General features: G+C 35.0%; 2 protein-coding genes across 2 annotated transcripts in view; one reads left to right on the top strand and one right to left on the bottom strand.

The window, feature by feature from the left end:
• The window catches only part of LOC107694349 (phosphatidylinositide phosphatase SAC1-B-like), a 15,234-nt gene extending 4,648 nt beyond the window's left edge, over positions 1-10,586 (bottom strand). Inside the window, exons 1-14 of the mRNA XM_016494035.1 lie at positions 10,517-10,586; positions 7,783-7,880; positions 6,351-6,425; positions 6,112-6,239; positions 3,830-3,979; positions 3,261-3,320; positions 3,147-3,180; positions 2,789-2,890; positions 2,624-2,709; positions 2,431-2,517; positions 1,961-2,029; positions 1,798-1,877; positions 626-724; positions 389-527 (exon numbers count right to left, since the gene is read on the bottom strand). Of these exons, the coding sequence (XP_016349521.1) occupies positions 389-527; positions 626-724; positions 1,798-1,877; positions 1,961-2,029; positions 2,431-2,517; positions 2,624-2,709; positions 2,789-2,890; positions 3,147-3,180; positions 3,261-3,320; positions 3,830-3,979; positions 6,112-6,239; positions 6,351-6,425; positions 7,783-7,880; positions 10,517-10,545 (1,236 nt within the window). The 5' untranslated portion in view covers positions 10,546-10,586. The remainder of the gene's footprint in view (positions 1-388; positions 528-625; positions 725-1,797; positions 1,878-1,960; positions 2,030-2,430; positions 2,518-2,623; positions 2,710-2,788; positions 2,891-3,146; positions 3,181-3,260; positions 3,321-3,829; positions 3,980-6,111; positions 6,240-6,350; positions 6,426-7,782; positions 7,881-10,516) is intronic.
• A 7,176-nt stretch (positions 10,587-17,762) lies between these two features.
• LOC107694347 (tumor necrosis factor-like) lies at positions 17,763-19,921 on the top strand. Its single transcript, XM_016494034.1, has 4 exons — positions 17,763-18,280; positions 18,390-18,417; positions 18,531-18,602; positions 19,399-19,921. The coding sequence occupies exons 1-4, from the start codon at positions 18,107-18,109 to the stop codon at positions 19,836-19,838; spliced, it is 714 nt and encodes a 237-aa protein (XP_016349520.1). The 5' UTR covers positions 17,763-18,106; the 3' UTR covers positions 19,839-19,921.
• Positions 19,922-23,201: the final 3,280 nt, after the last annotated feature.

Here is a 23,201-nt window from a genome sequence, read left to right as displayed (position 1 = left end):
GTCCTTAGGAGCCGTTTTTGTAGGCATTAAACTGCCATAATTTTAAAAGACGATATCTCCGTTTGCATTGAACTTTGAGCATTGTTTATGCTCAAACAGCAACATTACACACTAACGTTAAAAAAGCGAAATCACAATCAACCACCCCTTTAACCGCATTATTAATCCATATAGCTGATTTCTAAATGTCTCCAAGCGATCATGACCACATAAAAGTGTTTTACACTTCCTAAGCAAACATGATGCATCAAGTTTCAAGTAAGTGGCCCTAACTGACAGAAAAGCCACAGAATTACAGCCAGTCAGCTCTCTCTAGTGCGTAAGTGTCCTTAATTGCATCACACCTAGTTAGGATGCGTCAGACATGCTATTTGTGATGTGGCGTCACCTGTAGCTGGCTCTGTAGGGAGCGTCTGGCCAGCAGGCTCTGAATGACGTTGGTACGGTCCAGACAGTCCATACAGTTACTGCGGAAGGTTCCAGACTGCTCGGACGTCACCTTCCAGTCTGAGCTCACCATGAAATACCTGCAGAATCAGCGTTCAGGAACAAGATCAAAGTGAATCACTGACAGCATCGGAGACCACAGTCTTTCCTATAGAAAGGTACAGAAATGAATACAAACCCAAACTCGTCTTGCATGTCAGAAACAGCATCAACGAGAATCTGGAGGCGATGCCATCTCATCTTACTGCATTCTTTGTGAAAGTCAAAGGCGATGTACCTCAAAAGAGATGCAAGAGTCACTACACAGCACTATACGAGTAGAGGATAGAAACAAGTATTTTCAACATTGATAATAATAATAAATGTTTCTTGAGCAATAATAAAACATTTCTTGATTTCTGAAGGATCATGTGACACTGAAGACTGGAGTAATGATGCTGAAAATTCAGCTTTGACATCACAGGAATAAATTACATTTTAAAACATAAAAATTAAAATAGAAAACAGTTATTTTAAATTGTAATATTTAACAATATTAATGTTTTTACTTTTTGATCAATTAAATGCTTTGGTGAAAGTAAGCCAACACATTTAAAGTCTGATCACACTGAATACTTAGAAAAGTACCTCAATTTTCCTTAATAAGCTGCATGGTTTGAGGCATTAATTATGTCTGAAGCACAAATGGTGCTATGTGACGCACGTTAATTCTTAGTCTTAAAGGGATAGTTCACCCAAAAATGACAATTCTGTCATTAATTACTCACCTTCATGTCGTTCCAAACCTGTAAGACCTTCGTTTATCTTCAGAACACAAATAAAGGTATTTTTGATGAAATCCGAGAGCTTTTTGACCCTCCATAGACAGCAACACAACTACCACGTTCAAGACCCAGAAAGGTAGTAAGGACATTGTTAAAATAGTCCATGAAAATGAAAATAACGACTTTATTCAAAAATTTCTTCTCTTCATTTCAGTCTTCGACATGCATGCAAGTATTCTCATAGCTTTATTAAAATAAGGTTGAAGCACTGATGTCACATGGACTATTTTAACGATGTCCTTACTACCTTTCTGGGCCTTGACCGTGGTAGTTGTTTTGCTGTCTATGGAGGGTCAAAAAGCTCTCGGATTTCATCAAAAATACCTTTATTTGTGTTCAGAAGATGAACAAAGGTCTTACGGGTTTGGAACAACACGAGGGAGAGTAATTAATGACAGAATTTTTGGGTGAACTATCCCTATAAGTGTCTGTTCAAAGTATATTCCTAGAATGAGCAATAGTAATTGCCTTAGCAAACACCACTAAAAATGCATCTGTAGGAATGAAAAGAAACTGCTTGAAGTACTTGATGAGTCCGTTCTCCATGCCATTGACCATTTTGGCGAAGGCCTGTTCAAGAGGCAATTCAGATCCTTTCTGATTCACCTTCAGATAAAGCAATTATCAACTATTTGACCAATCACAATCAACTGCAATTTTCTGCAGGTGGATTAAAAGATTGTACTCACTAAATTTAGAATGACTTGTTTGCCATAAATGAGAACCTGTGACTCAAAATGCCTCCTGAATCCATCCATCTGCAAGGATAGATAGATAGAACGATAGAATGATAGATAGATAGATAGATAGATAGATAGACAGAATGACAGATAGAAGTCAAGTCAAGTCAAGTCTGCTTTATTGTCAATTCTTCCACATGTACAGCACATACACACAGAGAATTGAAATTGCGTTACTCTCAGACCCTTGGTGCATACAGATAACACTAACAGTAGAACATAAATACAGATATACAGATTAAATATAAAATACAACTATACAATTATACAAACAAGGTAAAATGTAAAAAAATATATAAAATGACGATAGATAGATAGATAGATAGATAGACAGATAGATATTTTTCATCTTCTGATAGTTGAAATGTAAAAAAAAAAAAAACTAAGAAAAGTTGCTGTAGCAGCATAAGTGGTCTTACATGATTGGTGTCAGTGCTTATCTGTGGCTTGGGCTTGTACTTCAGGTTGGGTCTTTGAGACCAGAAAAAGGGCATGGAGCCTCGAGTCTATTTAAGAGGTGAGTGAAAGAGCACAAATTAAATCTCTGAGGTGAATTCTGGGAGGTCAAAACAAATCTTCTTGTAATAGAGGCCAACAGTAGTTTCCACCAACCTGCACAAAGGACGCCTGGGCATTACTGTACTGGACTATCTGTTCTGTCTCAACGAAGTTAGCAGCATGTCCTTCGGAGTCAATGCCTGAGGCGCAGGAGAAAACTGTAATATCTGCAGCAAAGACCACTGTGTGAATATGTATATATGCTTGAACACATCTCACCTCTGACATAATACCGGACCCCCGCTCTGAAACAGCTCCGTCTAGAGATGAGGATCCACTCAAACACCTTCCCATTAATGCAGCACGGCTTCATCACAATAACTGAAGCAGTGGGTTAAGCCTCAATATCACACACATTTTCCAACTACTACTTATTTCTTCAATTTCATCCCAAGCAATTTACAGCGCAGATGTGTTTTTAGATTATGGACAACATTATCAACTAATCATGACCAGTTACATAATGCCATCTTTAACAGAAACAGTTCACAGTTCATAATTTGCTTCCTCTGGGCAGTCAAGGCTAAATAAAGTGAGCAACTTAACTATGAACAACATGACATCTCTCAAAGGATACATCCGTGGATGACAGGAAATGCAAATTTATGGAGCTGAAAAGGGAAATCAGTGACTTAGTATGTGCAATTTTCTCATTTGTTTAATGGTTTCTAAATTAGGTTTATTTTTATACCTCAGGCTGTGCGGTTATTTCTCTTAAAAGATTTCCATTCCACATGAATCTCTGGTCTGCCTGTGTGGAGAAATGATAGAAGACAGGAATCATCTGAGAAGTTATGGTTGTTTTGAAGGGTCTAATTCGCAAACAGAGTAACCAAATGTACTCAGGAAGTTTGAACACTCTGAAGTTGAACTTTATGAAAAGGGATAGACAACTGCGAAACTACAGACTGTGTCAAAAGCCAGACACAAATGCAGAGCACAAACTCTCTCCCTGAAAACACAAAAACAAAATATGAAGGAAATCACAGTGTGTGCCCGCATGTCAGCAAGTGTGCTTGTAAAACAAGAGCTTTGCAAATCTAGCTTACAAAGACACAGGCAGCACATCTCCTGTGACGGCCCTTTATTGTAAATGAGGGATGCAGTTTGAGACAATGAGCTGACCGGCCTTCTGTACATGATACTGATGAAAACCTGCACCCTGCTGTGCTCTGCTTCTCTCTCTGCCACTGAAACTTCAAACAGCTCTGTCTGTCTCTTCTGCCATCATCATCATCCCTCAGTCTTTGCTCTGCTCACCCTCTCCAGCAGGCTCATCTCCTGGAAGTCTGGGCTGGTGTTGGACAGGCGCTGCTGGGTGTGGGTCAGGTCATAGTCCGTGCAGAAGTAGAAGCCGTCTGTGTTTAGGACATTGCTAAGCATAGACAGAAACGTCTTGTTGTCCTGCATCTGTGAGAAGGAAACAGTGAGCGAATAAGATTACTGGCAAAAAATGATGTGAAAAGAAAGAAGACTAGGATTATTGATTTCATTATTAATTTATTTGGGGCCTTTTCCATTTTTATGGCATAAAAGTAAAGTGATGACAGGACAATAGAGAGAAGATGGAGAAATGGGATGAGGTAGGGTTGAGCAATATTACTTTGATATTAAAACCTGGCAGTCGATATTGATATATTTCACAATACATAGATTTTTATGAAAATGTGGCTTTTTTTAAATTTTTTTATTAACTACTTAAAAAAGTCCCTCTGGCAGTGTCCAAATTATTGAAATAAAGGTATACATTTCATTAGAAAAAAATAATTTATAAAGTAATTTTATATTTTATAATTGACTTGAAATTAGACTTTTCATATTTTCAATATATTTTATAACTACATATATATATATATATATATATATATAGCAGATGAAGATAAAGAAAATATGCAACAATAAAGTATTATCATCATCATCATCATTATACTGTGTAACAACAATAATATATTAATTTGATAACATTAATTATTTTAATATATTAATATATTGTAATATTTATATTATTTAATGATTATTTTTTATTAATCATTATTCATACTACTAATTATGCTACTAATAACAACAATACATTCATTTGATAACATTCATTCTTTTAATATTAAAATTATTTTTAATTACAATTGTTTATTAATAATTATTAATACTACTAAAAATTATGCTACTAATAATAAACTATTTGTTTACATTAATAATATATTAATATTATTTAATGATAATACTATTTTGGCTTTTTTTAATAAAAAAAACAAACACTTAAAATTTTATTTCAATTTATAATTGACAAATTTGGATTTCAATATTCTGAAATCTGAATTTGTATCTCTCTCATGAACACTTAATGTGTCTGTAGCGTAACTATCTGCTAAGCCATGATTTTGACAAAAGGAAGCGGTTTGACATGTTCAAAAAAGGTTGTTTAAAGTTGAAGTGCATATCATGTATTCAAAACAAGCATGTTCATGAGTTAATCTGCTCCAATGCATCACACAACACTCTTACTTTAGTACAACTCATTCATTCTTACTGAAAACAAGCTTTGCTCCACGTGCAGGTGTCAAAACTAAGCTCTCAACCAATGCCAGGCCTTTCAATCTCAGCATATCCTTTCTGCAGTAACAGGATCACCATCCACTAAGCTCTGGCTCTGGGAATGGAGTGGAACAGGAACGACCTGAATTGATTCCTCCTCCCAGAAGAACCTGGTCAGCAGAACCATTTGCCTTTGTACGCAAACTCGTCTCTCACTGCAGTTATTCCCTTCAGCTCAACTCAGAGCTTATAATTACATGCAATTCATTATGAAAATGTCACAATATTCAACACAAAAATTATGTTGACAACTCATGCAAGGAATCATCACCTTCTCAAAAAAGGTGTGGCACTTTCATCCAGGCCAGAAACATAGTTTATACAAGTATGCAAAAATTGCTGAGAATGCAAAACACACTTGCATTTTGTGATTAATTTGTTTTCTGACACATTCTGGAACGAAACTAACCAAGCTAGTGTAGCTAGATGCATTCACTGCAGACCTCATGCGCTTACACTGAACCTTCTGACAAGAGTAGAGATGTTTGGAGTGCTTTAATGATCTAGTTGTTTGCAGTCAAGTCTCCCACGTACTTGTTTCAACTCGAAACACTTCCCATGTCCAATACTGGTCTACTCACAGGCTGCATCCAAGGCCATTTCAGCCGAAGTCTTATCCTCGCTAAATAATGCAGCAAGTATACAACACTGTAATGAGATATCGCTGCGCTCGGAGCATGGGCTCAAATGAAAAATTTACTGTATGAGTACACCCAATTTCACAAGCCGAGGGCGAATCTGCTGCGTTGTTCTTACAGCACTTCTGAGTAAACTGTAAATGGAAAAATTATGAAAGGCAAAAAGTTCAGAGCAGGAAACCTTTCGGTTATGATTTAGAGACGCACTGGGCAACTGATCAAACAACGAATGACATTTATAGCCCACTTTCTACTCAAGGTGTCACAAACATCAGCATTAAACTGAAGGTTGAGGTTAGGGACTTTAATGACCTGAATGTCTGTGAGGTGCAAAATGGTCTTCTTATAAGAAATCACATCAAACTCCACCGCTTTCCACACAGTGTGGCCAAACAGGTCGCCCACTTTCCTTTTCCGGGTGATGACTATGAGGTACATCCCTGCAGAAGCAAAAAAAAAACATGCGTCAATGTAATCAAAAGTATATGTCATACAATCAACGTTCCGAATTCTATGGAAAAATCGGAACATCGTAATAACATAGAACCTACCAGCCACCAAGCGAGTAGTTCCCATGATTCCACAAATGGGCCTGGTTACACCTGATGGGGGGATGTCCTTAATACCTTCAAGAGGAAAAAACATTAATGCACCATTCAAATCACAGGAAAAAAATGTTGCAGATGGTGCATTTAATATACTTCTCTGCTTCAATAAGAGGAAGTAACAGACCTGTGCTGTGCTATTCCTGGAATACACCTTTAACAAAAGACCACAGCAACTACCTCAAACATAAAATGTCACGCTGACAATACTGATGAAATGTCACTTAGCGAGGAGGTCACCATTAAAACAGAGAACTACAACAAAGTCCAAATAGCTGCCGTAACTTTTCATCGATGCCTGTATACTTTGAAAGGTCTGATTCCCTCATAAGTTGTAGCTGTTCATAAATGTCAGATCACAGCTGCCCAAACTAGAAATCTTTCACTGTACTACCACAGGAAGACAAACTATATTTTAAATTAGCTGTTTTATTATTCTATTCCCTTTTAGTGACCATGTTACTGTCATTTGGGACATCATAAAACATAGTTCACCCAAAAATGAAAATTCTGTCATTAATTACAAACGTAAATTTCCTTACTATGTTTCTGGGCCTGGGAACATTTCGGTTGTGTTGCTGTCTATGGAGGGTTAGAGGGCTCTCGGATTTCATCAAAAATATCTTAAATTGTGTTCCGAAGATGAAAGAAGGTCTTACAGGTTTGCAACGATATGAGGGTGAGTAATTAATGACAGAATTTAAATTTCTGGGGGAACTAACCTTTTAAACATTGTAGTTTTGCAATAGACAATTAATAAACATTAGAATTAAACAGATATAATTTTTATACACTACTGTTCAAAACTTTGGGGATGTTTTTGAAAGAAGTCTCTTAAGCTCACAAAGACTGCATTTATTTGATCAAAAATACAGTAAAAATATTAATACCGTGAAATATATTTACAATTAAAAATGACTGTTTTCTATTTGAATATATGTTAAAATGTAATTTATTTCTGTGATGCATGGCTTCATTACACCACTCTTCAGTGTCACATGATCCTTCAGAAATCATTCTGATATGCTGATTTGCTGCTCAAGACACATTTCTTATTATTATCGATATTGAAAATGGTTGCACTGCTTCATATGCTTGTGAAAACTGTGATACATTTTTTTTTCAGGACTCTTTGATAGTTCAAAAGAACAGCACTTATTTGATAAAGAAAGCTTTTGTAACGAAAGCATTTTTGTTTAAATGTCTTTACTGTCACTTTTGATCAATTTAATGTGTCCTTGCTGAGTGAAAGTATTACGTTCTTCAAAAATAACATCTTACTAACCTGTAATCATAAAATGGGCTATTTGCATTCAAGATGAAATGCAATACAACATATTTGAACTGGTTTTCATTCTTACAAGTAGTCAGACCGTACCTGCGAGGGTCATCTCGGCGGACACCCTATCAATAACCAGCACGTCATTAGCTCCATCATCACACGCCTCAATGTAGAACTTCTCAGGTGTTGCATGCCTACGAAAAAAAGCAAAAAAGAATGTTTTATTTTCAACAAATAAACCTAACTCTTTCTGATTAAACAGACCAGTAAGTCTATTCTGACACTTTTCTTACTGTGCTGCTAAACACACACTGGTTTTTCCAGTATAAAACAAGAGGTGAGGGTTTGGCTGGTTAGCATTTGACAGTTAGCTGCATTATGCAAGCAAATGCTTTTGAGATTATTGTGAATGTGATAAACAGCACTGAATACAGAAATTGCATATGCAATACAATCAGCTTTTGAGTGGCGATGATGATATCAATAAGACAAAACAGCGTCAGAAACATAATAGCTTGAAATTCATTTTCATCTCAGACCATCTGGAGAGAGCAGATTTTCAGCAACGTCATAAATCACAACTACTTTTCAATTTCGGTCGTGCATATTTTTAAGTAAAGTTTAGAGAAAATTACAGATAGACATTGTCTTATAATGCAAGTTTCCACAATGTGAGGAGTTTGAGAGTCTGTTTCAGTAACAACATCGTACATGCTTGTCCCACTTTAATGGCTGGAGTCTTCCTTCCTTACCAAAATGCTGAGCAGCCACTTTCTGTGCACCACTTGATGAGTTTGCAACTAGGGAAGGATGCAGCGTTTGCATGGTTAACCTCTGCCCCATTAACCATGATTGCATAATAGGTCTATGGAATCTATCTCAAAATTTTAAAATTGACTTGTTGGCTCACACAGTTTGGTTTCATGACACGTAGATGCAACTCCTAATCTCGGAGCCTTTTGATCAGGTCACGCAAGTAAAAACAACACAGATGTTCAACTTTACCCTGCAATTTTGTTTTGTTTTGTTGCTACAGTGGTGGCTAATTCGCATCCCTTAGATCTGTGTCTAGTGTCTGTATATGACAAATCACAGGCATTATGAATTATGTGCACCGTCTCAGCAAACACACTGTGGTGCAAGGGTTTCTGGCTTATTATAAACTATGTCATTATAGACAAGCCTTTCTCAGCTGTAATACCACTGTTTATTGTGCAAGAGGCCATTCATAAAACTGAAGGGCTTACTGTATTCTCTAAAAAAAAATTACAAAACAGGCTAATTACATAATGAAAGCAAGATACAAACAATCATTTATAATTTGGTATTTAGTAAGCAAAATAGTGAATCTCAAAAAGACTAATATAAAAAAAGAATTAGGCCAAAAAAAAAAAAAAGAGTTCTTATTAAATATGAAAAATATTTTTTGCATTGTGACTTAATTATGATAAGCATCATGTATTATTACTGTAATGTAAAAAATAACTAATTCTAAAAGTAATTAAAAAGATACATTATTAAAATTGTGAAACATGAAAACAAATATGCATCATAGTATTTATTATTGTAGGTATTTTAAAGTGAAAAGACTCTGAGAGGCCAAATGATGTTAGTTTCTGACATACCGATTAAAAAAAAAAGAAAAAGTGATGCACCAAAATATCAGCAACCAAATAAACATCTGGTTGAAATCACATTTAACTTGAGAAAGCCATTCAATGTCCAGAAACTCATCAGTTTTTATGTATTCATTCTATTTTTACTTAACCTGTTAGTAAGTCTAAGTAAATCTATGTGTTTTTAATTACAGTACTGTTTAAATGTTTAACTACAACAATAAATGAATATATCATTAAAAGTCAGCACAAAAACGTACATGCAATCTAATTTTTTATATACAATTCCGTTTTTATTTGAGGGTTGATTATTAAATAAATTTGAACAACTAATTGATTAATAAGTGAACTTCAGTTTCCATTTTAGGCTAAAAAATAGTTTTGGTGCATCACTAGTGTGTCAAACTTTCTTTTCCTTCCATTCAGTTGTCACGATAATTAATGTCAGTGCAAAACAAATGCAAAACAATCTAGGTTCTCAGAACTACTGTAAATGTTCAAGTCAGTGACTCAGAAAGCACACCACTGTAACTCATATTAGTACCGGAGCGTCTGATAACTCAGTATCATGTTGATGTAAGGTGTGGGCTGGAGACATTCCATCAGGTTTCACAATTTGTCAAATAATCAGATATTAATTGTGCATCGTTGTACAGTATGCCATATACTATAGCATTCTTTTTATACATACATAGCTGGAAAAATATTTGACTAAATATAATATTGGCACTGTTTAACATCATCTTTACACTGATGCCCCTACAAAACTGCAGCACTGACTCGGTGTGCTTCAGCTGACCTCAGCATCCTAATGCATAGTCCAAATAAACACCCTAGTCCACTACTTATTAAATATGAGAACAGATGCTGTCCAGACTCAAATCAATGCATCATAACCTAAACCCAGTGAGCTGCATAGACAGCACATGGTGCGTTTTGTTGTCGTAATGCAGTATGAAGATCCTGCTCTCGCGTTTAAATGCTGTCTAGATGTGCAGCTCACTGGGTTTTGAAACACAGCCAATCTGAACAGTGTCTGAACGGCTTAAGCCAGTGCAGCTTCCACCACAACATAAACTGCCCTGTACTGGCAACAAGACTTCTGACAGCGCCCACAGACGCTGCCATTAAAAGAGCTGAGCTTCATTAAAGCGAAACTGGGCGCCGTACGTGTTTCCATCTGTTGCTGCGCTCGAATAAAAGTTTGAACTTACAGGTTGAACCTCTCGTAGGCGGACGCCATCTTCACTTCCGGGTTTGGTCAGTCTGCCGTGACGTATATGTGGGCGTGGCGATTGGAAGGTGCGGCTTCCGGTTGAGACGTCACGGTGCAGGTTACCGCATTCATAGACATAATAAATATTTATTATGTCTATGACCTCATTTGCACCTAAAAATCCTAAACAACAAAACACACACACACACATTACAAACACCTAAAGATCCTAAACAACAAAACACACACACACACACACACACACACACTACAAACACCTAAAGATCCTAAACGTTACTTTCTGAGATTTCTCTGATTGCTAAATCTTTTTTAAATTCGTTGATAACAATAAGAAGTTTCTTTAGAATTATTATCATTTTTAAAGATCCTAAACAGTTCTTTGTCTACATTTTATTTTATTTATTTGTCTCATTTTATGTAGGCCTACTATTAGGTCTGTCTATGAAAGATATAGCTATTTATTACCTTTTCAAGCATTAACCCATTTGTGCCATTTGTCTGAATGGTTTCATGCATATAGTCATGTTAATAGTGTCCTATGTGAACATGTTCCAAGTTTTTTTTTCCCTTGAAAATCGTATTTGAATGTACGGCAACTATAGTTGCTGGTGGGCAAATATGTTGTATGCACCACTTCAATGTCCAATTTGAATAGGAGGAGAGCTTTTAGCATCTAACTCAAAATAACTGCTTTCAACAGATCAATCTTTATTCATAAACAAATTTATCATGCATAAAATTCGAAGAACATTCGATGCAAACCCCAAAAAAGTTGCATCTAGCTTATAATCTCTTGAATATGAATACCATCATTCTGCAAAATATCTTCTTTTGTGCTCAACAGAAGAAAGAATCTCATAGGTTGGCAACTTGAAGATGACAATGACACAATTTCCATTTTTGGGTGAACTTTCCCTTACGTAAGCAGTTTTAGTATAAGTAGTAGCCTACAAGGAGTACTGCAGTGAAGGTACAAGCAGGTTTATAAATTTACATAAACATTTAAATAATTATCATGTGTAGGCTACACCCATGATTGCTTGTTTATTTATTTACTCATTATTGAACATGCAGGTATTTTCATTCTTAGAGGTGTGTTAGTTAAATGAAAATAAATGAATAAAAATAAATAGAACGAAGAAAATATTACATCTGTATAATAAAAAAGGTTTACCTGAAAGAAAATTACACATTTTTTAGGCCCATAGTATTGAATGGCTGACTGTAGTAGGTGATTACATATAATAATGTAAATGTAAACTCATTACTTGTCTGCATATTAACATTATAATGGAATCATAAGCTACTAGTCATAAAATGAATTAGGGTCCTTGACCAATTAGAATGAAACGCATCCAAACTGGATAAAGGGGCCTCAATATTGTGCCCCTTACAAGACATAATGTCATAAAAGGGAGAAAAAAGATAATCTACAGCAATTAATCCCATGCGTTAGCTCTTTATCTTTCCATTCTTCCATTTGTGTGACTGACTGAAGTCTGTAAACTGCTGCTGTCACTTGAAAACGGGAACCCCCCCCGTTGCCTTCGCCATGCTTCCTGGAAGTAGGGGTAGGAACTTGACAGCCTCATGTGACAGGAAGGAAGTGAAGACCTTTTTTTTTTTCTTGAAGTCCTTTATTTGGTTGTTTGCTTGCATGTCATTGAGAAATAAAACATGGATAACATCTAGAAAAATACTTACAAAAGGAAAATGACAACTATGAACTGCGGCAACTATAGTTGCTGGTGGGCTTAAATGGGTTAACAATGCTTTTGAGCTTATTGGTAACCTTTATATTTTGCGGTGAATATTTCATTCTCAAGACTCAAGAAGTCTTTTATGAATAATTCTCATAGACTATGACCCATTTCCGTATCATGAGAAAAATCAGGCTTTTGCAACTCATAATTATGAAATACTAAGTCATAATTACTGTATGACATAAAAGTTAAAATTATGACATACTAAGTCATAATTATGAAATAAAAAGTCAAAATGATGACATTCTAGTTATGATATAAAAGTAAACATTATTGTATAAAACATCATAATTGTGGAAAAATTATTAGATAAAAAAGTAAAAATAGTGAAATAGACAGATTTGTGACATAAAAAGTCGAAATTATGTCATACTGGGTCATAATCAAGGAACAAAAAGTTGTATATTTAGACACTTTAAAGTCATTATTATGAAATAAGTTAAAACTGACATACTAAATCATAATTATGACGTTACAATTATGACAAAAATTTAACTTGTCATGTCAGAATGATTTTTTTATTTCAGATTTTCAAGTATGTCATAATTTTTACTTATCTCATAATTATGATTGACTAAAACATTTTTTTTCTTATGTGACAGAAATGGGCTTTCATATACATATAATCTCAGTAAGAACTATCATGAGCTCATTTTACAGTTTATTTGAGTATTTTGTTTTATTTGTACTATTGTCCTCTGTTTTAATGCAGTGCTTACAGTTATTTGTTTAAATAAATAAATGTAAAAAAAATCCCAACTGAACCTAAGTGAACACTTTTAATAACCACAAATGTTTAAATGTTATATGTGGGGGGAAAAAAACTAAAATAAAAACAGTGGGTTCCATAAGTAAATATACATATTTATAGACAGTATTTTGCAGCGTATTGCATGGTAATGCTATTTTAAAGAAATGTAAGATGACTATAAAGTAGCCCAGGCAATACTTTGAAAGTTCTTGCAGAGCTATAGGAAACTGCGGTCTACACAGGATTACGACACCGGCAGCACATTTCTATTCAGCAGAAGTGAAGCAGGTGCGTGTGTGCTGGAGGGTTCTTGCAAGGTCACCTTTGTATGTGTGTGTGTGTGTGTGTGTGTTGGGTGTGTGCGAGAGAGTGTGTGTGTGTGTGTGTGTGTGTGTGTGTGAGAAAGAGAGAGTGAGTGTTTTCCACAGCTATTCAAATTAAACAATCATTAAAAATTCCCAGACCTTGAAGTATTTAGGGAGTGTGATTAGTCCCCCACCCACGATCCCAACCCCAAGATGAGTCAGGGCAAGGTAAAGCCCCCAAAGAAAGGTGAGTGTAGGAGAAAGAGGAAAGCGAGTTTCACCTGTGAGACCAGACGCCCACAAAGGATGTTCCCCTGAACCGAATAACTGAACACCACCGCATCCACTGAATTTGTATATGTAATGTCTTGATCAAACCATAGATTCATATGCATAGAATATATACTGTTCAAAAGTCTGGGTCAATAAGGTTGTTTTTGAAAGAAATTAATACTTTTATTCAGCAAGGATGCATTAATGTGATCACAAGTGACAGTAAAGACATTTATAATGTTACATAAGATGTATATTTTTGAACTTTGTACATATCAAATAATCCTAGAAAAAAGAAAATATATATAAGAAAAAAAGGTATATTGGTTTCTACAAAAATATTAATCAGCAGAACTGTTTTAACATTGATAATACTAATTGTTTCTTGAGCAGCAAATCAGCATATCAGCATGATTTCTGAAGGATCATGTGACACTGAAGACTGGAGTAATGACGCTGAAAATTCAGCTTTACATCATAGACATAAATTACATTTGATCATATAATCAAACAGAAAACAGTCATTTTAAGTATCAATAATATTTTACAATCTTACTGTTTTTACTGTATTTTTGGTCAAATAAATGCAGTTTTGGTAAACACTTTCAAAACTATAAAAAATCTTCCCAACCAATTACTATAAAAGCACTTGGACACTTAAAAACGACTGAATGTCAGAGCATTAGATAATATCAGACCAAATGACTTTATTATTAACAGTACAACTGTTGTTTTATAATTGTAAAACCAGTGTGCTTGTGCAATGTTTCTTTACAAAAAAAAAAAACGGCACTTGGCATAATAATGGTTTATTAATATCAATTGTAATATTTAATTCCAATATATTACAGTGACACATACATTGTGTCAGTCCAACGAGCGAATGATTTTTCCACCAATACCTATCAGATTAGCATGCAGTCTCTGTTTAAATAAAGAGGAAGTTTTGTTATTGTAAAAGATGATGAGATTAGTCAGACGAGTGTTAGATTACTCAGACGTCTGAATTCCCCTCATCTCTCAACACCTCAATCACTGTCAGACTCTGCCAACAAATATGTGGGAGTCAGTTCATCCCATGATGCAGCACATGGAGGAAGCTGGGGTCACATTGCGTTGTCATATGCACCAAACGTGGCCAATTTCATGAACGCTGCTGTAATGCCATTATTCCAGGGAAGAGCACAAGCTTGTTGTGTACCTCTGAAAACGGCATCCCATGACCAAACTTTTTGAGCTGCATTTTTTTCATTTCTGTTTCTGTTTCACTTCCTTTGGAGAGGCTGACAATATTTTAAAGAAGTAATGGCATTATTGGGGAGGAGGATGAATAAATAGTTTAGTAATTTCAGAGGAATGTTTTATCTGTCAGTATTTACAATGACTGAATCAAAAGTATGTTGTGGTAAATACGCTTTTGCCTGAGACACAGTATCTCAACAAAAAGGTGAAGTTTTACACATATCTATAGTTCTATAATAAAGATCAAATGAAGGGCTGCAAGAGAGCTCTGTGTTTTTCAGTTCAGTATTTGCACTGAAATGTGACCACAGAGATTCAGTACACTATTTTTAAATGCCCTACTTTTGAGTTCTCCAGATTCAGTAGAAGCCTACGTATCTTTCACATCTCTACGCGGGACGCTGAAAACCTGCATCATTTGGCCCATGCACTGGCAATGCACTGGAAATTAAATCGAAAGGGTTTTTTAATGTTTGAGCAATATGGTAATGATGACAAGGATTAAAACTGATTGTAAATGCAAAACAGTGCAGGAATGGTTTCTTGCACTTCCATGAACATATATGTCTACAAGCTCTGACAGCAGCCATACAACTACTGTAGCCTATACGTCAAGATGATGTAAGAGTAATTAAATCTTAGCAAAAACAATTTGTTATTGACTGAATCATTTATAAAGAAGTCAAACATGAAATTTTAAAGAAGTCAACAGTCAGACTATTTTTAAGTGTTGGGAAGTAACTAGTTACATGTAACAGAGTTGCGCAATTTAAATACAAAATAAATGTAATTGTAATCAGTTGCATTTACTGAAAAAATGTGTAATTAAATTACAGTTACTTATGAAAATGATTACAAACTATTACAAAGGGGGTTACATCTGAATATTTTCACACACACACACAGATTTGATTGATTTCTTTTTAAAATTGAATCGACTGCTCTACAATATGATACATTAATGTTTCAGGAGTTTAGGACACATGCTTATTCAATTACTGTTTTATTCCCTATTTATGCTTTATTTTTTAAGATTAACTGTTTTTTCCACCCAAGGCATTGTTAGATGCCAGTGTTTCCTGTCACAACAATGCAAAGATTTGATTTCAAAAACAGTATCATTGATATTGAACTATATCTTGTTATGATTTTAAATCTGTTTTTAACCTCAGAATGATCTCAAAGTAAAACGAGGTGTTAAAGTCTGATTTTGTGGTGGCTGTGCTTTAAAATGACATTTTTATAATCTTAACTCAAGTGATGAAGGATTTTGAAAGTCTGACAGTAATCAGTGTGGAATACTGTTAACCCTGCCTGTTTGAAAATGATTAATAGTTGAAAACATTAGAAATTTTGAAAAGTAATCAAAGAGGAATGAAATGTAATCAGTTACATTACTTTAATAAAGTAATCGAAATAGTTACACTACGTATTTGAATAGGGTAACTTGTAATCTGTAACCTATTACATTTCCAACACTGGACTATTTCAAGTATTTGCTGTGTTTGATATTTCATGGTGTTCATGAAGTGTTGTTGAAGTTCTTTCCTTTGTTTCATGCCATTTTATTGTCGAAGAAATGTGGAGTTTTTCTGTAAGAGTTTGACATTACATAATCACATGTGTAGCTGATATGACAAAATCCTCTGCTTGATTTTTTTTTTCAACAAAGTTGCCATTTTGGTACAAAATATGTACATTTATAATAATCATACAGAAATTTGGAGCCTTTATAAATATCTCTCATCCTCTCAGTAATCAGTCTGACAGTCTCATTAATTTATCCAATAACAAGTCTTCCCATACCATAAATATATTTTAAAATATACAAAAAAAAGCTAAAATATGCTTCAAAATATATTTACATAAATATATTTCTACTATTTTCTGTATATTTTTCTAAATATATTTTTAAAAACATTTAAAACAGCATTTAAAAATATATTTTGCCCTCCATATTTCAGTCCAAGAAAATACAAATACATTTGAAGTAGAACTTTGTTGTCTATAACGTGTGAACATATAACACGTTTAAATAATATCTATCTATCTATCTATCTATCTATCTATCTATCTAATATTGTTGCTCTTTTGTTAGTTTTGACTGCTTTTATTGTCCTCATTTGTAAGTCGCTTTGGATAAAAGCATCTGCTAAATGACAAAATAAAATTAAATAAATAAATAAATATTCTGAATTACATAATTCTATGAATTACGTATAGGCTTATATTCGTAATTGAAGGGATCGTTGAAATATGATACACCATAAATTAAGATTGAATGATTTTACTCATTTGACCTATATGAATAATGACGTTTGAAATATCATTCTTGGAAATATTATGCAATATTATGCAATACCTTCATGAATTCTAATAATTATTCAGTTAAATAATAAAAACACAAGTAACAACATACTGGCCTTTTTGTGCTAATTCTAGAGGTGTTCTTCACCCACAGGTCTCATTTTAACCTCTCAATTTCAAATGAAAATGCAAATCTAAAATCTGAATTACTGTAACCACAAATTCTCCATTAACAAAATTAGACCTATATAAAAATGTATAATTAAATTATAAAAATGCATACATCACTGATATCCAAAATAAATTAAATAAATGTAAATTTGGGTCCCAAAAGGGTGTTTGTGTAGTGATGCCATAGAAGAACCTCAAAGAACCCTTCAGTGAACAGAAGCATTTTTTTCTTATTGTAAAGAACATTTTGAAAATCTAAAGAACCTTTTTCCACCATAAAGAAACCTTTGTGCAGTGAAAACGTTCTATGAAAGTCAAAGGTTCTTCATAGAATCATAGATGCCAATAAAGAACCTTTATTTTTAGAGTGATACGACGCCACAAATCTGTAAACAATGGTCCATACAACAATTGGCTTATTTTTTTGTGGTTGTAATTCCCTTCTGTGAGTGTAAGTGGGTGTGAATCTGTGTGGGTGTATGTCATGGTTTCTCCTCTCAGTCTCTATACTGCTCATTTTTTCTCCATAGTCTGACATCACTGGAGTTTCCCCTGGTCTTGCAGTCTATGCTTTAAAAAGAATGAAGAACCAGCTTTTCTGAGCACAACGCTGACAGACCAACCAAGCAAAACACTGAAGTGATAAACCGCGCTGAGGAGACTTTACAAGACCATTTAAAAGTGTACTGACACACTGCAGTTTCTTATATTTGGACATAGTTGAACTTGAGCTTTCGGAGGACTAACAAGACACAATGATGATGGATCTTGAGAGTCAGTTTCTTGAAGAAGGAGCGCTGCCCTTACCACAGGTGATGGTGTCGAGGAGGAAGGCCGGCTCCTCAAAGTCAGGCGTCTGGCGGGTGTGTGGGGTCCTGCTGGCTGTGGCCCTGTGTGCCGCCGCTGCTGTCTGCTTCACGCTCAACAAGGTGACTATCCTGACCCATACACATCATGCATGTCATTCTTAATATGCCATTTCAGGCACATATTTGTGCATTATTGTGTACTCAATGTTACCTTTCTTGTTCATTCTAGTCTCAGAACAATCAGGAAGGTGGAAATGGTGAGTTCAGACTCTCAGTTTCATATCCACCTTTCCCCATTCACATCAGATAATGTGATTTTCTGTTAAACTAAATCATCTTATACGAGTTATTTTGTGTTTTTCCCCATCAGAGCTAAGGCTCACATTAAGAGACCATCTTTCAAAAGAAAATGTCACTTCCAAGGTTGCCATCCATTTAACAGGTAAGCTTGATTCAGTGGTAAATGAGCTGTAAACAATCACCTCACCTCAGAATGCATTCAAAGTTTAAGCAGCTTTGCACTGCGTTATACATCTTAAATATACTGCAAGAGTCCAAATACTTTTAGGGGTGATTGTATGAACTTGTATAAACTTGAATCATTTGGTTATGTATCCAAAAATGTAGCATAAACAAATATGACTACTATAATTTGACACAAATTCATCTGTCAATTAGAAATGAATCAGTTACAGACACCAATAAGGTTGGTTGCATGACATGCTCTCATCCTTGAAAATTATACAAACTATTCAAATTAAGAGAAAATATGACCCTGATTACAGTAGATACACTTTCACTTACAGTGAGGATAAACATAGTTTTGATGTTTTGTATGGCACCTGCCAAAACAATGAAATATTGAAATTTATAGACATTAAAATGAATTTTAAGAACATTTGTGATTATTTTGTTAACATTAATGTATTAAGTATCAATGTAATGTGTCATTGTAATTTTTACAGCATTTATTAATCTAGATTAGTGTTACTATTCATTATAAATTCATGTTTGTTCATAATATATGAATTAATGTTAAATTAAGCAACGTCAAATGTAAAAAATGTATTATCTACTTGCATATTTATGAATTGCATTCACCTAGACCATAAAATAAGCCATTATGGCACAGTTTATTAAGGTTGTCACTTGATGTCCAAAGTCAAATCTGCATCCTGTAGCAAAAACCTATTGAGAAGCACCGACTTAGGCCATGTTTTTGTTGTATTCTCCTCTAGGTGCATATGACCCTGACGTGTCTAAGGACAACCTAGACTGGAAACAGAACCAGGACCAGGCTTTTGTTTCAGGTGGCTTGGAATTAGTGGACAGAGAGATCATCATTCCTAACGACGGCATTTACTTCGTCTACAGCCAGGTGTCTTTCCACATCAGCTGCAAGAATGACATACCTGAGGACCACGACGTCGTGCATATGAGCCACGCAGTGTGGCGCTACTCTGAGTCCTACGGCAGCTACAAGCCGCTTTTCAGCGCGATCCGCTCCGCCTGCGTACAGGCGTCTGACACTGAAGATCTGTGGTACAACACCATTTACCTCGGTGCGGCCTTCAACCTGCGAGCTGGAGACAAACTGCGCACCGAAACCACCACAGAACTCCTGCCCCGCGTTGAAAACGAGAACGGAAAGACCTTCTTTGGGGTGTTTGCTTTATGATATGCACTCTAAAAATCCGTAAAAACAGGACACAATGTACTGTACCTATTTATATGAAGGAACTTTCCATTTTTATTTTTTTACAGGTGTTTTACCTGTATTTTGCACTGCATTGCATTGTGTTTTAGACTTGTACGTAAAATTAATGGATAATGTCCTGGCAGAAAATTACCAGTATACATTTTCCATTTTTTTTTACAGTGTAGCTGGACGTCAAGCAAAACTTGAAAAGTAAGGAAACAATGGAAACCTGTGGGGAGGAAAGCAGTAGTAGCCTGTGCTGAACTTCCAATGCAATGACACTGATAAGATTGAAATGACCCCTAGTCTATGTTTTATATTAAAACAGGTCAAAATCTATAACTTTTATAGATCAGATCCAGGGATCTAGATATCAGTGGGGGAAATCATGGGCATTTTCAGCTTGTGTCCATGAATGCTGAATTAAAGCAATCCAAGTTATTTATATACGTAAAATGATGAGTATTTATGTGTAGCCTATTTATTTAACTATTTATTTAACTATTTATTAAAAGAATGAAAAACTACTGCACTGCTACTGTAATGAAATTCAAACATGTAATAAATCTATGTAATTCTAATGTGTAATTTGCATTTTCTCTGCAGTTTCCAACTTGCTTTTTAATCAGCTTTGTTTTTGGTTCTGATATTAGGCTACTGAGAGAGCAAAGGGTATAAACATTGGTTGTGCAGACTCAGAGGTTACTGCAGAGGAAACATTGGTCGTGATGAATTATCTCTGCAAAAACTATAGTCCCCTCAGTCCTCAAGATATTTGTATTTAAAATTAGAAAGCAGGGTACTAGGGAAATTGCATTTCAGTCATGCATTTGCAAACCCCTCCATGTGCACGTTTCCGCTGACGCTGTTTCCTCATCAGAGAATATTGTGTGGTTTCGGTGAGGGGAAACTCCCTAACACACACCACCATGTCAGGCTCCAGGGAACACTCATGTAGAGTGGGCATTTTTGTGGTTACTTCAGGCCTATCTGTTACTCTTATTAATCAACAATGGTTGAGGAGCAATAAAATCAGTGGGTTTCTGTGACATAATACAGTGGAAAACTTGTGCTTGAAGCATTGAGGGATAATGTGTAGGCTACATTATGGGTGTAATTTTATTAATTTTATTAGCTATAATCTGCCATCAAATATCATTTGGAGTTCATATTCACCTAATAGTAATGCTATGTTTTTATAGGTATGCGCTTGAAAAATCAATCAGCATCTATTAAAAGAGAGTTAACTGTGAATGCTGCTTTTTAACTAAAAGTTTGAATTGTCTACTCCGTGCAAGAGTATTTCCCATAAATCTCAGGTCAGGGCAAGACGCTTTGTGCAAATTATGAGTAAATTCTGTTGAACTGTAAACAGTTAGCAACTGCCATTGTTTAAAGGTTGAATTCAATAAGAATAAAAATAAAAAATACAGAATTCAATAGACTGCAGGGATGATGCATTTTTGCAGGCCAAAACAGCATTTTAGCACTTCTGGTTGAAATCAATGGGGTTTTTTAAAATGAGTTTTACAGCCTATGTTTATCTTTTTACACTATTGTATTTAGGCATAAACTTTAGTTGGTAGCAGTTCTTTTTTTTCTTCTAATATTAAAGATTAGAAGTAAAAAAGGGAGAAAATGGTGTTTAAAAGCACGTATGAGAGTGGGGATTTGGGAGAAAAATAAAAGATTCTTAAAGCATCGAAGTGAATTATTCATGGGATATCGTTCATTAAAAAATGTAGCGTCTGCTGTCTTCTTGTCTGTATATTGTCGCAAACAAAGAAACAAAAAAGCCCGCCCATCACAGCTTTTCTTGTGATACCAATGTCACAAACAAAACATCCAGCGTTAAATTATTTTCCTGAGGAATTAAAATAGAGCATGACAGAAAATGTACAGCTCATTCAGTCAAACTGATTATTTGTAGTGCAACATTGAATTATTTGTTTCAGTTCTTCTGAATGGCAGTTACCAAAACTAGAAGTGCCACCCATATTTTAAAATGCAGAAGACTTGTTTGGAAAACAGAAAAAGCATCAAACAATGCTCTAAATATATCTCAAAATTGTAAATGGAAATGGCATTTCCATTTCGTGGCTCATCAAACACAAAAACCACTAAAGAGATGAAGAGTTTTAAAAAATGTAGCAAAAACTACAATAATTTCACCATAGACACCAGTCCAATAGCATTGTACAGAATCTATCATAGTACAAATACAAATATATTTTCAATACCACATACGAATACCTTTGACTTGATATACTTCATACTTTGTGCAAGAGAATACATTTATCATGTACATTTAGCATTTACACAATTAACATTTGTGCATATCATTGTCTGCATGAACATCACTATCATAATTATTATTGAACCACCATTTGACAAGAAATGATGAATAAAATATTACAGTAGGCCGATAATAAACACCATGGTGGGGTTAGTACTCATGTTCACGACATCCTCCCCAGGATTCCTGGAGAGTCATCTTGTATCAGCCTTTGTGTAAATCACCAGAGCACCATTTAGCCAATCACAAGTGCTTATGACACACCCAAACGATGACATCATGATGCAGTTCAATCTCCATCTGTGTTCGGAATGGAATACTAGTATACTGTAGCATAGTTTAGTACTCTACTGCCAGTATATACGAGCCCGATCTCATAAAAATGCGTATAAATAGTACGCCAAATAAAAACGAAAACTCGTGGTATTGATACGCAAAAATGGACTTTGGCGTGCATATGATACGCATGTGTTTGGCGTGCATATAATACGCAGTTTTCGCGTGCATGATACGAAATTTGTTGGCGTGCATATGATACGCAGTTTCCGCGTACATATGATATACGCATCTACCCACAACCCTAAACCTACCCATCGCGTAAGTCCAAAGTCCATTTTTGCGTATCAATACCACGAGTTTTGTTTTTATTTGGCGTACTATTTATACGCACTTTCATGAGATCGGGTTGTATAAACTGTATCTCAAAGTGTATGCATTATGCTATACTAAACCTTTTAAACAGCAAATTGTGTCCAGTTATCATTCGATAAATAAATATGGTTGATATGCATTTTAATAGGCCTAGTTACAAAGTACTTAATATTATATAATATCGGTTCATAGAATGCAACAGTGACTGCCAACTTGATTGGTTCTGGGAGTATTTCTCCGAATCATTTTTACCATAGTGATTTAAAAAAGTCTGTGTTATAAGCCATGAACCAAACCAACCAGATACGAGATGAATTACAACATTTTTCAACAATTTCACAACAATTTTTGGTTTGAAGCAAAAAAGTATTTGAAAATTGGACAAAAAGACAAAG

This window comes from Sinocyclocheilus anshuiensis, unplaced genomic scaffold, assembly GCF_001515605.1.
Source record: "Sinocyclocheilus anshuiensis isolate Anshui unplaced genomic scaffold, SAMN03320099.WGS_v1.1 scaffold1240, whole genome shotgun sequence".
Classification (NCBI taxonomy): domain Eukaryota; kingdom Metazoa; phylum Chordata; class Actinopteri; order Cypriniformes; family Cyprinidae; genus Sinocyclocheilus; species Sinocyclocheilus anshuiensis.
Note: the sequence above shows the minus strand (reverse complement) of the source record. Positions and strands in the feature narration are given on the sequence as shown.

Bases quoted from the DNA above. Each gene is read 5' to 3' on its own strand.
- LOC107694347 (XM_016494034.1), top strand. From the start codon at position 18,107: ATGATGATGGATCTTGAGAGTCAGTTTCTTGAAGAAGGAGCGCTGCCC. The intron at 18,281-18,389 runs GTGACTATCCTG...TGTTCATTCTAG, and splicing joins TCTGCTTCACGCTCAACAAG to TCTCAGAACAATCAGGAAGG. The intron at 18,418-18,530 runs GTGAGTTCAGAC...TTTCCCCATCAG, and splicing joins CAATCAGGAAGGTGGAAATG to AGCTAAGGCTCACATTAAGA.